The 16,343-nt window shown below is 40.9% G+C and overlaps 1 protein-coding gene across 1 annotated transcript; it reads left to right on the forward strand.

Moving 5' to 3' along the window:
* Positions 1–874: 874 nt before the first annotated feature.
* PHF11 (PHD finger protein 11) lies at positions 875–9,946 on the forward strand (the record flags this gene model as incomplete). The annotated part of the gene is made up of 6 exons (XM_079721625.1): positions 875–927; positions 4,016–4,238; positions 4,680–4,731; positions 5,418–5,549; positions 7,113–7,184; positions 9,119–9,946. The coding sequence occupies 6 exons, from the start codon at positions 875–877 to the stop codon at positions 9,259–9,261; spliced, it is 675 nt and encodes a 224-aa protein (XP_079577751.1). The 3' UTR covers positions 9,262–9,946.
* Positions 9,947–16,343: the final 6,397 nt, after the last annotated feature.

Here is a 16,343-nt window from a genome sequence, read left to right on the forward strand (position 1 = left end):
GTAAGAGGCAGAGCTGGGCTTCAGGGCTCCAGAGTCGTTGCTCTTTGACACCATATCCTCTTTAAGCTTAGCGGCCATATATCCTAAAATGTGGGCAAGCCTAACATTCAAAGAAGTTTGTTAAATAATTTAAAATCTGATTTTACACAGGTATTTTCTTGCTTGAGACTAGACAGGAAATGTGTAAATATGTTAATTTTATATTTTTATATTTGATTTGCTGAGAAACTCATGGATTGAAATATTCTTTCACTTTTATTATTTACCTTCCCAAAGAGCTTATTTTATTATGACTTCTCCAAAGACCTAAAACACCCACTAGAAAGACTATTATTAGCAGAGCTACAAGGTCAAACAAAAAGGAGTCAAGTTCCTGCTATACCTTAAAGTCTGAAAAAATACTGATCATATATTAGTAGAACCAATGAGTAGAGACTCATGAAATAATCTTCTTTGTCATAGTTTTATCAAGTATCAGGTGAACTTTTATTTTTAAATTGAATTTAAACATTCGGAGTGGCTGTCATGCACGAGACCCCTTGTTAGGTATAGTGAGAATATCAAGAGAAACAAGACGTGAACTAAAACTGTCACCCCACAGGAGGACCAGAAGGTCAAAACTAGTAGGAGGAGCATGTGGCCTGATGGGGGCAGGAGGGGATTTACCTGGAACTGGCTCGGCCTTCAGTTGGTAATTGTTGAAAACGGGTGACGGGTTGGGGGCATGGGAGGTCATCACATCTCCTCCACTTTTATGTATGGTTGAAAAAACAATTAAGTACCTGGCAAACAAAAGTGCTGAGAAACCAGAATCTGAAGGGCGAAGAGATTAATATTGATTGGGGGTGGGCGGGTGGGGTGCTGGGAGGACTGCATGGAGGAGGCGGGAACTGATGTACGACAGGAAGAGTTCATACATTCCCCTAGGTGAGGGGGACCCTGCATCTTGTGGGTCAGCACCATAAGGAAGGAAACTGGGGGCTGCGGAGGAAGAAAGGCTGGAGAGAAAACAGGGCCTGAGCAGCTCCTTCAGGTTTACTCACTGCACTTCTTTGCTCTAGCTGCTCCGCTTCTTCTTCTCTTCTAGGACACTGACCAGTTCTAAGCTCATGCAGTTCAAATCTAAGATCTGGGGGAGATGCCCGTTGAGTTAGAAAACTACTTTCCCGCCAGATAATGCATGCAATTTTGTGCTTATTGTTCAAAGTCAGCAGAACTTTGTGTAGTCAGATGAAAACTTGTGTCTTAGCTGTTGGATCTCTAGGTATTTTCTTTATACAGTAAAATCTCAGTGACCGCTGTCTATGAACAAGTATTGTTCAAAATAGGTAGTCAGCACTCACCCCTGTAGAGAGCACGCTGACCTGTCCAAGGTTCAAGGGCACAGGGGATGCTGGCACAGGGTCCATCTGCACTTGATGTCTGTCAGTAACTACACAGGCTTGAACAGCAATTTTGTTTTTAACAAATAAATATTTAAGGTTAAGCTCGCATGAAAAACAGATTAGTTCCCTTTTAAATTACAATGCAATAGGCATAATGTTTGAAAAGTGTAAATACAATTATTTGACTCTTTAAAATTTCATGTTTTCAGAGTATTGTGCCAACAACATGCTGACCCTCAAAATGGTAAGTCTCTAAAATTTAGTGTTGTGGGTTTAAAGAAAGGTAAACCTTCGGTAAGACATGGAATAATCTGATTTACTGGCCTCACTAAGTTAAAATACAGATTTTTGAGTCAAAATGTTACATACTTTTAAAATTGTCAGTCCCTGTGCGGTGTGCAGTATAATGGACTAAACTTTTCTTCTTCGTGAACTAGACCTACTCTCAGTGAAGCCTTTGTCTGGTGTCTTCCATTCTCACTACAGTCAGCGGACTGAACCAAAACACTGTAAGAAGCTTTGAATTTTGTGACTACTTGTCTTCTAAGAAGACTATCAGAATTTTCCGTAGATAAAACTGATAAAGTGCTGTATGTTCCCTGAATGCAATTCTCCTAAGAATGCATGACTAGCCTTTCCGTTCTGAGGAACATTGGGTCCTGGCTACCTGGGGTTACCTGGCCTTTGTGTACTGCCAGAAGAGCAGTCTTGCCAACACCAGATGTGGAATGCTCTCTGTGGACAGGAGTCGGCCCTCTTTGGAAAAGGCTTAGTTCCCTGTCATGCCAGCTGCATTTTGTGGTGGTAAGCAACGCTCTCTAAACAATAGCGTTACCCTTCAGCCATTCTTCAGCCATTCTTCAGCCATTCCCCTTGCAACTTATCAGAAATACTATCAAAAACATTGCTGTCAGTCAGTGTTTACTGACAGGGAAAGATGACAATAATGATTTCGTTTTAAAAAGCAGATTATAACACTGTAATGAATCCTCTCCCCAGAGGAAACCATCGTTGTTTCTTTCGAATTCTTCCAAAAATGTTCTGTGTATAGAAACATACCTACTACTATATTTTGCTTTTTCACTTAGTATATCTTAGAGATTCTTCTCTATCAGTGGGTATAAGTAGATCTTACCTCATTTTTAAAAGGCTTCATAGTATTCCACTGTGTATATTATTCAGTGGTATAGCTGAACCACAGTTGAACTAGTCTCTGTGTGACTGACATGTAAGTTATTTCCAGCTTTTTTCTATCACATTTAATACTGTAGCTAACATTTTTCTCCACTCATCTTTGTGCCTTTATGTAACAATACTATTAGAAAGACTTGCTGTAAGTAGATTGCTGGGTCAAAGAGTATAAACAATGAAACTTTGGGTAACTCTTGGCTAATTATCTTCTAAAGAGGCCACACCAGCAGTACACATTGACCCAAATCCTTGCAGACATTATATATTATACATCTTAATCTGATCAATGAAAAATTCTGTTTTACTTTGCATATCTTTACTTATGGGTGAAACTGAGTATATTCCCCTATCTTTTGATCAATTATATTTGTTTCCCTGTGATCCAATTTATTTTTGTTTAATGAACCCTCTCTCCGGAGTTCCCCATTTGGCCGTTTTTCTACCCAATTGCCTTTTTCGTATTGATTTATAAGGTCTTTTCATATTTTAAAAATTGGCCTTTTGTGTTTTTTTTTGCAAACATGTAATCTGTTTGACATATCTTTTGACTTTGTTATAACCTTTGGCATATAAGAGTTGTACATTTTCTGTAGTCCAGCATCAGTCTTTTCCTTTGTGGATTCCAGTATCTACATAATTTATACTTTTCTGCTTACTTTTCAGGAGTGAAAAGTAAAAGGGGGAGGAAAAAACGTCTCTTAACAGGCAATCCTGTACAGGTAATTTGAATTAATTTCATTATAGCTTTAAGTTTCTCCATACAATGTCTTTTTTTTTTTTTTAACCTTCTGAATTTCAGGTGACACAATGATAGATGATGATGAATATTAAAGAGAAGTTGGATGTGTCTTGGGTATCCAAGCACATAACCTCCAGGAGGTGACCGTCCCCTGGCCCCTGTAACACATCCCCGGGTACCAAATCAGCGAGAGGATCTGAGCCCACAGGGTGTTTATGGTCTTAAAACAGGCACAGGTGCAGTGGAACATCCTTACCTAGCCAAGTATTTCCCAGCTGCAGGATCCACATTTGACCTAATTTGTGATTCATAATTTTCTGGATTCCTATTTCTATGTAAAGCATATGAAAATGTTTTGGGGGTTTGCAACAGCTCATGTAAGCTTAATTAATATGAGCCAGCAACCTTCACCTCTCACACTGTTTATACAAGAGGTGCTTGTTACACCTGTTAATGTTTTGTTAGACAAAACTACATTTGATGTTTACATCTACATATGAACATGGAACATGATTTTCACCATAAGCATATCACTGAATTTGGTCTTCATTTTATGCAATACAGTAAGTCCCCTACATACGAACCTTCAAAGATGCAAACGTGCATTCACACGTCTAATCACATTCATGTGTCTGGAGTACACTGTCACGTGCGTGCATCCTCTACAAATGGTTGTGCTTTTGTGTACTCTACTGTACAGTTCTGTATACAGTAGTACAGTAACTTTATTTCAAGCACAGGACCCGAACGTAGAACAGTACACGAAGGCTGCAGCAGCTGTTAAGAATGCAACCCCGTGCTACGATGTCATCTATGACAAGAAAAAAAGAGCTACTGCCCAGACATCATGGGGTCGTTCTGTCAAGAGGGTAGATAGAATTGAATCCAGCAAGGAACCAGAACCTGTGCCATCAACGTCAGGCGTGAGTGAAATTGCAGCTTGCCCTCCGTCCCCTATTGCTGACGATCCTTCAGCTCTGCCATATTTCCCACCTCCTCTCCCTCCTCCAGTCAGTAACTCTTCTTGCCTGTTCATTCGATGCCAGCCCCTGTGTGCCAGGTCTTGTACTGTACTACTGTACTTTTCAAGGTACTGCACTGGAAGATTAAAAATGTTTTATTTTTTGTGTTTGTTTTTTAATGTATTATTTGTGTGAAAAGTATTATAAAGCTATTACAGCACAGTACTATATAGCCGATTGTGTTAGTTGGGTACCTAGGCTAACTTTGTTAGACTTACGAACAAACTGGACTTACAAATGTGCTCTCAGAATGGAACTCATTCATATGTAGGGGACTTACTGTATTAAATGTCAACAGTAAAAAATTAGTGTAAAGTAATCTTGATCTTTCTCTCCTTTTAGCCACCGGAAAGAATGGCATTGGATAGGAAGGAAAAGGATGGCAGACACACAGGTTTGCTATAAGTTTTGTCTGTTAACAAATATGACTTACAGTACTTAGTACCATTTCAGAGTTGGTATCCCACTTTATTATTCTAGACTTGTAGTAATGAATTATAAGAATATAAATCTTTTATCATAATTATTCACTCCATCATAACCCCAACAGATCAAAATAACTTAGGTTATAAGTTAGGTTGGGATGGTCTAACTGCTCTTCAGTATTAAGAAAGGATACAGCTCTTGATATAGAAGCCAGGGTTGCCTGAGTTCAGAATCCAATGACATGCCACCCCTCACACTGTGACCGCCCCGCCCAAGAAGCTGAAGCCAGTAATTGTAACTTTCTGTTAAGGAAACAGACATTCCATAATAACAGTCAACTGTGACAGAAAAAAATGAGGGAGGCTGTTATCTCAAAGATTTGAAGCTAAATTTTAGAAAATTATCTTTGTTCATATAATTATTCTAAGAGAAGTTTTTATTTTCACTTTTTATAACATTTCATTCATTGTTTCAGCTTGAAAAAAATGAGGTATGATGAAATTACAATTAATAGAAAAGATAAAGGTGCTGTACGTATTATCTAATAATGTTCATCCACCATTAGGCAAAGTCTGAAGAAGTGACCATAAAATGATGTATGATAGCTGTCCTGAGACAGACGATTTCCTTCTGAAATGTTTTTTTTATTCTTAGATGCAATTGTGAAAGTTGCTTTTCTTAAGAAATGTAAAAAAGCGGGTCTTCTTAATGCTTTATTTGAAGAAATAGTAGACAAACTTCATTTGATTCAGGAAAGACTCAAGGATGAGACCACTTCAGAATCAGGTATTGAAATAAGAAAATTTCTACATATAGAGACTTCTCACAGACCTACATGTTAAACAAAACCAACACACCCCCCACCCACCCCCACAAAAGTACACATTTTCTTCCTGTGCTGTTTCTTTTCTTTTCCTTCTTTATCTCATTCTTGAGAGCCTGTTTGGAGGTTCTAGCAGGGGAGTGCAGCTACTCGTATACCCTTGACCGAACGGTCCTCCTCTATCGGGGAAGGTCATCCTCTTCAACCGAGCACGCAGCTTCGGGAGGGACGCACGTGGAGCGGTGAGGGAGGAAGGGGACACCCGCCTAGCCAGCCAGATCAGCCGAATCAACCCTGGCGATCAGTGGGGGTGACAGATGTCGCAGCCAGATCACCCTCACATCCTTTATCTCATTCTTTAATACAATTTATTGTTCTAGATCTCTTATCTTTTTATAAATCAACAGGAGGTAGGGAATTCACAAAATCATTACTTTAGTAAAATACCCTGATTCCGTGAAAGTTTTAATGTCTTTTCCAGAGGTTCATAACTGAGAGTGACCATCAAGAGAACGGGCAAGTTCAGAACCAGGTTCAGTCACACACCCGCACTCCCCCCACTCCCCGCAGCTGAGCACGCTTGCTGCTAAGCTCTGAGAATGGCATTCATTATGCTAGTTTTGATTTGACTCTAATTCTGTTCCTTAAACAAGCAAGTGCCTTTTTTTATACTGTAAAATATAGAAGAAATAAGTAATTTTAATGTTTTGATTGATGTTTGGTTTAGTTAAATGTGGCCTTTCAGAAAGAGCTCTTGGGGACGCTGAAGTTCCGTTTGTACATGCAGGTATACAGACACTTAGCCTTCGCATAACCTGTGTTAGGAGCTTAAAAACTTTATTATAAATACAGTTGACACATAACATGGGTTTGTACCGTACGGGTCCACTTATACCTGAATTTTTTTCAATAAATACTACACAATAAAATACTATACAATCCATGGATACAGAACCACAGATACAGAGGAACCACATATTTGGGAGGCCGACTGTAAAGTTAGTTATGCTTGGATTTGTGACTGCACGGGGGTCAGCACCCCTAACCCCACATTGTTCAAGGGTCGACTGTATAGCTGTCTTAGAAGGAAAAACCTCGACAGTCTATATTTTAGGCAACAATGTAAAATATATGATTATTTGAAAGGGATTTTTTTTCTACAGGACAAAACCAAAAAGTGTAGTTAAGAGCAAACAGACATTTCCCAAAGCTCATTCATTACATTCTTTTGTTCGTTTACTCTTGTCTCTAGACCAAGCACATCTCGAACTTGAGCATACCCCTCAGAACCACCAGGGGGGTTTGTTAAAACAGATGGCTGGGCCCCATCCCTGGAGGTTCTGATCCAGTAAAGGTGCTAAGAATCTGCATTTCTAACGAGCTCCCTGGTGAGGCTGCTGCCACTGCAGTCCACAGGGGATGCCTGCTCTGTGTGCTTTTCCTTTTTGAGGGTTATTCTGTGAGGTGTTTCTTCCTATGTAAGTAAGTTATTTAAATTAAAACTGAAAATGTTTTTCTTCCTCCAGACTATGAAGAAATTGGGACTTCACTTTTTGACTGTAGATTGTTTGAAGACGCATTTGTAAATCTTCAAGCAGGTATATGAGTTATAACTGAGCAGCAAAGTTTATAAACATTTATCATATATATTAAAATAACACTATTCAGGTGATAAAAATCCTATTTTAGAAGAATGTTCACCCTTGCATTAAATGAAAAAGCCCTTTACAAAACAATATGAGCCCTCACACACAGAAGAAAAAATATATATACCCAGGGTCACACATGCACAAAGAACTGCACATAAATGGAAACAGTAGTTATCTTAGGTGACTGGATTATATTCTTTTGTCTTAGTGCTCATTGTATTTTCCACATTTTATACATACACACAATGCTTTTGTAATCAGAAAAAGAACTCATCTAAAAAAGTGGAAACAAAAAATTTATTGCAAAATGGAAGTATTTGGGCACCACGTTTGGAAATCAGCAGGAACTGGTGAGGCTGTGATAAACCATGCTGCACTGTCTCCCTCTCACTTGGTATGATGTATATAAATTTCAGTTCTATCAACATTAATCTTCAAATCTAATGGGAGAGGGAGGGTTGTGATTGATCAATTGATTCTAAAGTTCATCATTAAAAAAAAAAAAAAAGAATAGCCAAGAAACTTTTGAAAAAGAAAACCTAGTGGAAACAGAGAGTTGACCTTTCTATAAAACATCAAACAAACAGTGGTCCTTTCACCACTATTTCAGATGCCTTCAAGACAGGCTAAGTTTCCACATTGATGAGTCTGACCTGACTTCTCCATCAAGGCTGCCACACACAGCTGGGCAGGCTGTGCACTGCACATCCCGGTGGGAGTGGAGGGCACAGATTGACACAGAGTTTAAGGCAGATGGCTCCCCCTGAAGTTGTACACAAACAGTGCCCTAAACTCTGTTCTTTTCCAGAGATGTATTTGTCTTTCCAGCAAATGTATTAGGAAAATAGATTTTCCCTGTGGAGAAAATATTAGTTCATATTCCTGTCTCAGTATACACAAGCCTTTCTCATTTTTGTTTTGATATTACACATTTCTATTTGAATTTTGTATTACATTTATAATCAGCAGAAAAATAGTCAACAATAGTGTGTTTTTTTACCAGTTTCTTGAGAATGTCTGCATATGTCTTATGGGAATATCCTTTTTTTTTTTTAAGAGGCCTTTAAATTTTTTTTCTAAAAAGCTTTATTTTGTAGGTGACTTTCATGTATGTTTATTTTTCTTTCATATAAAAGTAACATGTTTGGAACATGTCACTACCTAGGTTAAGTTAGTTGGGAGTACATACAGTATAGTGTCGTATTTGGGGGGGTGTGAGCTCCTGGAGGTGACACTATTTGGAATCGTATGAGAACCAACTTAAAAGACTTAACTTCTCACACCCCAACTGATAAAGACTCTTTTGCTTAATTCAGCCTTTTCAGTGTTCCAGAAAGTTAATTGCAGGTATACAGATATTCTAAGATTTTGAGGTTTTTAAAAAGTTGCCACTGAGTAATATTATAATTTATAAAGCCTAACTAAAGTAGCTTCTAAGTTTCCACAATAAAAGCATTCCTATTTCTAAATAAAACCAAAAGCTTTTATGTAACATTAAAAATTGGATGCATTTCTCTGAAAGATTTGCCCTTAACCCTTGATAGTCTAATGGCATCCTCTCAACAAATGGGTATTGTGTAGCATGAAGGTTATTTAGTCGCTGCTTTCAAATCCTCAAAAGTATACAGAAGTGCCTTTTCTGTTATAAATGTATACAAAATTTTAAAGATTTACAGACCAGCTTTATGTGTGATAAATACTAGAATTCTATCCTGAGATAGAAGAGAAAGCAAAGGCATAAAAGCATCAATTCCTGCTGACAAGACCCTAGATCCTTTTCATTTGGGGCACAGCATTGTGTACTATGCACTTTCAGAAGAGGCTAGAAATAGTACATTGTGTATAAAACTACTGGATAACCTGAAATAATTTTCTTATTATAGTAATAGAGAATAAAATTCATCAATCTGAACAAAGGCAGCAGCAGCTGAAGGAAGAGATTGAGCTACTACAGGATGTAAAACAGACCTTGTGCTCTGAGCTTCAGTCAACAAGTTCTACTTCAGATTCTTCTCTGTCTTCTTAAGAATGACCATTTCCTAAGCCAGGAATCAAGCACAGCTGCAAACAGGCTGAAAGCTGGAGACGGGCCTGTGAAAGCCTCACATCTTTAGCACTAGGGCCCTCGTGTCTCTCTGGCCCTCAAACTTTGACCCTCACCAGCCCTTACCTGTTCTTGCTGGTTTGGCATCTTACGCCTTTTTACTGCCTCCTCTTCCTCATCATCATCTCACGTCTACCTCTCCCCCCAGGAAAATAGTTCTGATTCTACTTGAGTAAACTGGGCCATGCCTCCCATCTCCCTAAAACTCCTGTGGTAAGTTTTTAGGTTTTTAGATCCCGCCTCCCCCACCCCCACTACAGTGAGCTAAGTGGATTCCAGGTGCTCCTGCCCCCAGGGCCATTGCACATCCTGCTGTGAAGTCTTCACTGCTCCTCCTGCTGATGTCCTCATACCTATTCCATCTGAGAGCACTTTCTCTTCATATCCCTTTCTCGGTGTAAGCCACTCTATCATACATCAAGCCACTGGAGTATAAGCAGTCTGAGGGAAGAAACTCACTATTCCTGTGTTTTCCTCCCTATCACATTCCCAACAGCTAGCGTGCTCAATAAATGTTGAAAAAAATGCATAAACTGTTTTTATCTTTTGAGACTAATTCCAGCCCGTAATGCTTCTTGGATATAATAAATCTGAATTGTATACCTGTACCAAACATACCTGTGTGTTTTTAAAATTTCTCTTCAGCCCCAGCACATGGGCATAACATCATCTTCAAAACAAACATTTAAAACTGGATGGACTCTTTGAAGGTTTTTCTCAACCTAACAATATACAATTAAGATCTGTATGCCCTACTACCATGTCTGACCTCTGAAAACTTCACATTTCTACTTTTCTACCACACTACTTTGATCCACAGTAGTGCTACATTTCAACATGAGTTTGATCTGAGTCTCCAACATGGTATCTGGCACATAATATGCTCAATATCTGCTGAAGAATATGATATAAACGAAAGAACACGTCCATTCCTGTTGTAATGGCAACCCCAGCCCAAGTCATTAATTGAGGGGCAAAATCTCAGTGGTTTTCAAATTTGGCTACACATCAGAATCACCTGAGGCACTTAAAAAACTACGGAAGCCAAAAAAAGATTTTAGAAGATGGCAGAGTAGACAGACTCTAAGCTCACCTCATCTCACAGGCACGCCAAAATTACAACTATTTATAGAACAACTATGGATCAAAAAGACCGAAGCAAACAGAAAAGATCTTCCACAACTAAAGATACCAAGAAAACCACAACCAGACGGGGGGTGGGGGTGGGGTGGGGTGGGGTGCAGAAACAATACAGTCGAGACCCATACCACTGGGTGGGCAACCCACAAATGGGAGAATAATCACAACTGCAGAGGTTCTTTCCAGGGAACAACAATGGGTCTGAGTCCCACATCCGGATCCCCAAACCCAAGGGTCTTGTGCCAGGAAGACAAGCCCCATTAACATTTGGCTTTGAAGGCCAGTGGAACTTACCTTTGGGAGTCCCAGAGGGCAGGGGGAAAGAGAGATTCCACTCTTAAAAGGTGCACCCGAAAACTCATGCTCCAGGACCCAGGGCAGAAGAAGTAATTTGAAAGGAGCCTGGGACAGACCTACCTGCTGATCGTGGCGAGTCTCCCAGAGAAGCAGGAGGCAAATGGAGCTCACCCTGGGGACAAAGACACTGGCAGCGGCCATTTCTGGGAGCACATTCTACCACGGAGACACAGGTGCCTGCAAGCGCCATTCAGGAATCCTCCCTCTAGCTTATTAGTCTCAAGATCCAGCTGTGCCCCTGCTCACTAGCCTATAGGTACCAGTACCGGGATACTTCAGGCAGAACAACTGGGGTGGAGCATACACGCCCCCTTTAGACCCCCTGAGCCCACAGCCGTCCCTGGACACAGCCCTGCCCACCAGAGGGCCCAGGACCCAACTCCACATACCAGCGCGCAGGCAACAGACCCAGACACCCTGGGACCCAGCTCTGTCCACCGGTGGGCAGGCATCAGCCCTAGAATCCCCTGGGCCCCAGCCCCACCCACCAGCAAGTCTGCTCTAGCCTTAGAACCAGCCTCACCCCTACAGGACGACCACAGTCCTGTGGCAGGCTGCAGCTCACCCACCAGCAGGCCAGCACCAGTCCTGGGACCACCTGAGCCCAAGCCCCGCCCATCAGGAGGTAAACACAAGTTTCAAGACACCCCAGGCCCTGCAGCCAGCTGTGTCAGGAAATGACCCCACCTGCCAGCTGTCTGACACCAGCTCTGGAACCCCTGGGCCCTGCAGTGAGACCCCAGGACCTGGCTTCACCCACCAGTGGGTGGGAACCAGCCCCAGATCTCATGGACCTGACTCCTGGCTCCAGTGAGCCAGCACAAGTCCCAGGGCCAGCCTCCCGGGGTTCCACAGCTGGCCACCTCATGATCCACTCTGCCAACCAGTGGCTGGCTCCTCCATACAAGGCAGGGCCTGGCAACCAATCAGACCAGAGGCCAGCCACACCCACCAGGCTGCCCACAATAGTCAGCCCACCACAGCAGAAGGACCCACGCAGCCCACATGGAGGGTGTCCCTATAGCATATAGCTGCGGTGACAAGAGGGGAGTGCATTGCTGGGACACATAAGACATCTCCTACAAAGGGCCACTTTTCCAAAGTCAGGAATCATAACCAACCTACCTGATACATAGAAATAAATACAGTAAGTTAGGCACAATGAGGGGACAGAGGAATACGTTCCAGACGAAAGAACAAGATAAAACCCCAGAAGAAGGAATAAGTGAAGTGGAGACAGAGCTCAAGGCAATGGTCATAAAGTTGATCAAAGAATTCAGAATAAAAATGAATAAACAGAACAAGAAGTTAGAAGTTTTTAAAGAAGAGTTAGAAAACATAAAGAACAACCAAACAGATGAAGAATACAATAACCGAAATGAAAAATACACTAGAAGGAATCACAAGTAGACTAAATGACACAGATGAACAAATCAGTGAGCTGGAAGACAGAGTAGTGGAAATCACTGATGCTGAACAGAAAAAGGAATAGAAAGAAATAAGGACAGTTTAAGAGACCTCTGAGACAACAACAAGCATACTAACATTCACATTATAGGGATCCCAGAAAGAGAAGAGAGAGAGAGAAAGGGCCTGAGAACATATTTGAAGACACAGTAGCTAAAGACTTCCCTAACCTGGAAAAGGAAACAGTCACCCAAATCCAGGAAGCACAGAGTCCCAAACAGGATCAACCCAAAGAGGACCACACCAAGACATATCATAATTAAAATGGCAAAAATTAAACATAAAGAGAGAATATTAAAAGCAACAAGGGAAAAGCAACAAGTTATCAATACTTATAATGAAACTCCATTAAGGATATCAGCTGACTTTTCAGCAGAAACTCTACAGACCAGAGGGGAGTGGCACAATATATTTAAAGTGATGACAGGGAAAAACCTACAACCAAGAATACTTTACTTGACAAGGCTCTCGTTCAGATCTGATGGAGATCAGAAGTTTTACAGACAAGCAAAAGCTAAAAAAGTTCAGTGCCACCAAACCAGCTTTACAAGAAATGTTAAAGGAAATTTTTTAGCGAAAAAGAAAAGGACACAACCAGAAACATGGAAATTATAAAAAGAAAAAGCTCATTGGTAAAGGCAAACATACAGTAAAGATAGGAAATCATCCATGAACAAAGCTAGCAGGAAGGTTAAAAGACATAAATAGTAAAATTGTCTATATCCACAATAAGCAGTTAAGGGATACACAAAATAAATAGATTTAAAATATGATGCCAAAAACAGTAATCATGAGGGGAGAAGAGTACAAATGTAGGGCCGTTAAAATGCATTTGAAATTAAGAGATCAGCAACTTAAAATAATCACATATATATATAGATTGCTATACAAAAACCTCGTGGTGACTGCAAACCAAGAATGTATAATAGATACACAGACAAAAAAGAGAAAGGAATCCAAACATAACACTAAAGATAGTCATCAAATCACAAGGACAAAGAACAAAGAGGGCTTCCCTGGTGGCGCAGTGGTTGAGAATCCGCCTGCCAATGCAGGGGACACGGGTTCAAGCCTTGGTCCGGGAAGATCCCACATGCCAGAGAGCAACTAAGCCCGATGCCACAACTACTAAAGTCCAGGCACCTAGAGCCCGTGCTCTGCAACAAGAGAAGCCACCACAATGAGAAGCATGCGCACCTCAACTAGAGAAAACCCGCATGCAGCAACGAAGGCCCAACGCAGCCAAAAATTAAAATAAATAAATAAATACATTATATATAAAAAAAAGAAGAAGAACAAAAAAGAACTACAAAAACAACCCCAAAACAATTAACAAATGGCAGTAGCTACATACATATCAATAATTACTTTAAATGTAACTGGACTAAATGCTCCAATCAAAAGACATAGACTGGCTGAATGGATACAAAAACAAGACCTGTACACATGCTTCCTACGAAAGACTCACTTCAGATCTAAAGACACATGTAGACTGAAAGTGAAGGGATGGAAAAGGGCATTCCATGCAAATAGAAATCAAAAGAAAGCTGAGGTAGCAATATTGTACCACACAAAATAGACTTTGGGGTGGGAGAGGGAGGATGGACGGGAGGCTCAAGAGGGAGGGGATATGGGGACATGTGTACGCATATGGCTGATTCGCTTTGTTGTGCAACAGAAACTAACACAGTATTGTGAAGCAATTATACTCCAATAAAGATCTATTAAAAAAAAAAAGACTGTAAAGAAGGACATTACATAATGATCAAGGGATCAATCCAAGAAGATGTAACAATTGTAAATATATATGCACTCAACATAGGACCACCTAAATACATAAAGCAAATATTAACAGACAAAAAGGGAGAAACTGACAGTAACACAATAATAGTAGGAGACTTTAACACCTCAATTACATCAATGGACAGATCATCCAGATGGAAAATCAATAAGGAAACACTGGCCTTAAATGACACATTAACCATTGACAAAACAGAAAGACAACCTACTTAATGGTAGAAAATATTTGCAAATGATACGACTGATAAAGGGTTAATATCCAAAATATATAAACAGCTCATACAACTCAACATCAAAAATACAAACGAGAGGGGGCTTCCCTGGTGGCACAGTGGTTGAGAGTCCGCCTGCCGATGCAGGGGACGCGGGTTCGTGCCCCGGTCCGGGAAGATCCCACATGCCGCGGAGCGGCTGGGCCCATGAGCCATGGCTGCTGAGCCTGCGCGTCTGGAGCCTGTGCTCCACAATGGGAGAGACCACAGCAGTGAGAGGCCTGCGTACCGGAAAAAAAAAAAAAAATACAAACGAGGTTAAAAAATGGGCAGAAGACCCGAATGGACATTTCTCCAAAGAGGACATGTGAATAGATGGCCAACAGGCACATAGAAAGATGCTCAACACTGCTAACACTAGGGAAATGCAAATCAAAACTACAATGAGGTACCACCTTACACCTGTCAGAATGGCCATCATCAAAAAGACCACAAATAGGGGAGCTTCCTGGTAGTCTAGTGATTAGGATTCACTGCTGTGGCCCGGATTCAATCCCTGGTTGGGGAACTGAGATCCCACAACTTGCACAAAGCGGCAAAAAAAAAAAAAAAAAAAAAAAAAAAGAAAAGAAAAAGCAAAAGACCATAAATACCACCAAATGTTGGCAAAGACGTGGCGAAAAGGGAACCCTTGTACCCTAATGGTAGGAATGTAAATTGGTGCAGTCACTGTGGAAAACAGTATGGAGGTTCTTCAAAAAACTAAAAATAGATCTATCATATGATCCAGCAATCCCACTCCTGGGTATATATCCAAAGAAAATGAAAACACTAATTCAAAAAGATATGTGCAACCCAATGTTCATAGCAGCATTATTTACAATAACCATGATATGGAAGCAACCATGTGTCCATCAACAGATGAATGGATAAAGATGATGTGGTGTGTGTGTGTGTGTACTAGTCAGTCATCAAAAAGAAGGAAATTCTGACATTTGCAGTAACATGGATGGACCTGGACAGTATTATACTTAGTGAAATAAGTCAGAGAGAGAAAGACAAATACTGTATGTTATCACTTATATATGGAATTTAAAAATAAAACAACTATTGAGTATAACAAAACAGAAACAGGCTCACAGATACAGAGAACAAACTAGTGGTTACAAGTGGGGTATGGGAAGGGGGGAGGGGCAAGGTGGGGGTAGGGAATTAAGAGGTACAAATTACTATGTATAAAATAAACTATAAGGATATACTGTACTGCACAGGGAACACAGCCAATATTTTATAGTAACTATAAATGAGTATAACCTATAAAAATTTTGAATCACTATGTTGTATTATCTAAAACTAAGATAGGGGCTTCCCTGGTGGCGCAGTGGTTGAGAGTCCGCCTGCCGATGCAGGGGACGTGGGTTCGTGCCCCGGTCCGGGAAGATCCCACATGCCGCGGAGCAGCTGGGCCCGTGAGTCATGGCCACTGAGCCTGTGCGTCCGGAGCCTGTGCTCTGCAACAGGAGAGGCCACAACGGTGAGAGGTCCGCGTACCGCAAAAAAAAAAAAAAAAAAACAAATAAAACTAAGATAATATTGTAAATCGACTATACCTCAATTAAAAGAAAAAAAAAAAAAAAAACCAAGTCTCCATCCCAGACCCACTGAATAAAGATTTCCCCTGGTCTAGATGATGCTGTAACTTCAGCTTCCCTCCCTGATGTTACATCCTATAGCAAAGCTTATCTGAGTAACAGTTCTGATGCCATGATGTTTATTTCTTAAAAAAAACCCTCTGGGGCTTCCCTGGTGGCGCAGTGGTTGAGAGTCCGCCTGCCGATGCAGGGGACACGGGTTCATGCCCCGGTCCGGGAAGATGCCACATGCCACGGAGAGGCGGGGCCCGTGAGCCATGGCCGCTGAGCTTGCGTGTCCAGAGCCTGTGCTCCACAACGGGAGAGGCCACGACAGAGGCCCGCGTACCGCCAAAAAAAAAAAAATAAAAAAAAATAAAAATAAAAATAAAAAAAA

Source organism: Hyperoodon ampullatus (genome assembly GCF_949752795.1).
Source record: "Hyperoodon ampullatus genome assembly, chromosome: 16".
NCBI lineage: Eukaryota > Metazoa > Chordata > Mammalia > Artiodactyla > Ziphiidae > Hyperoodon > Hyperoodon ampullatus.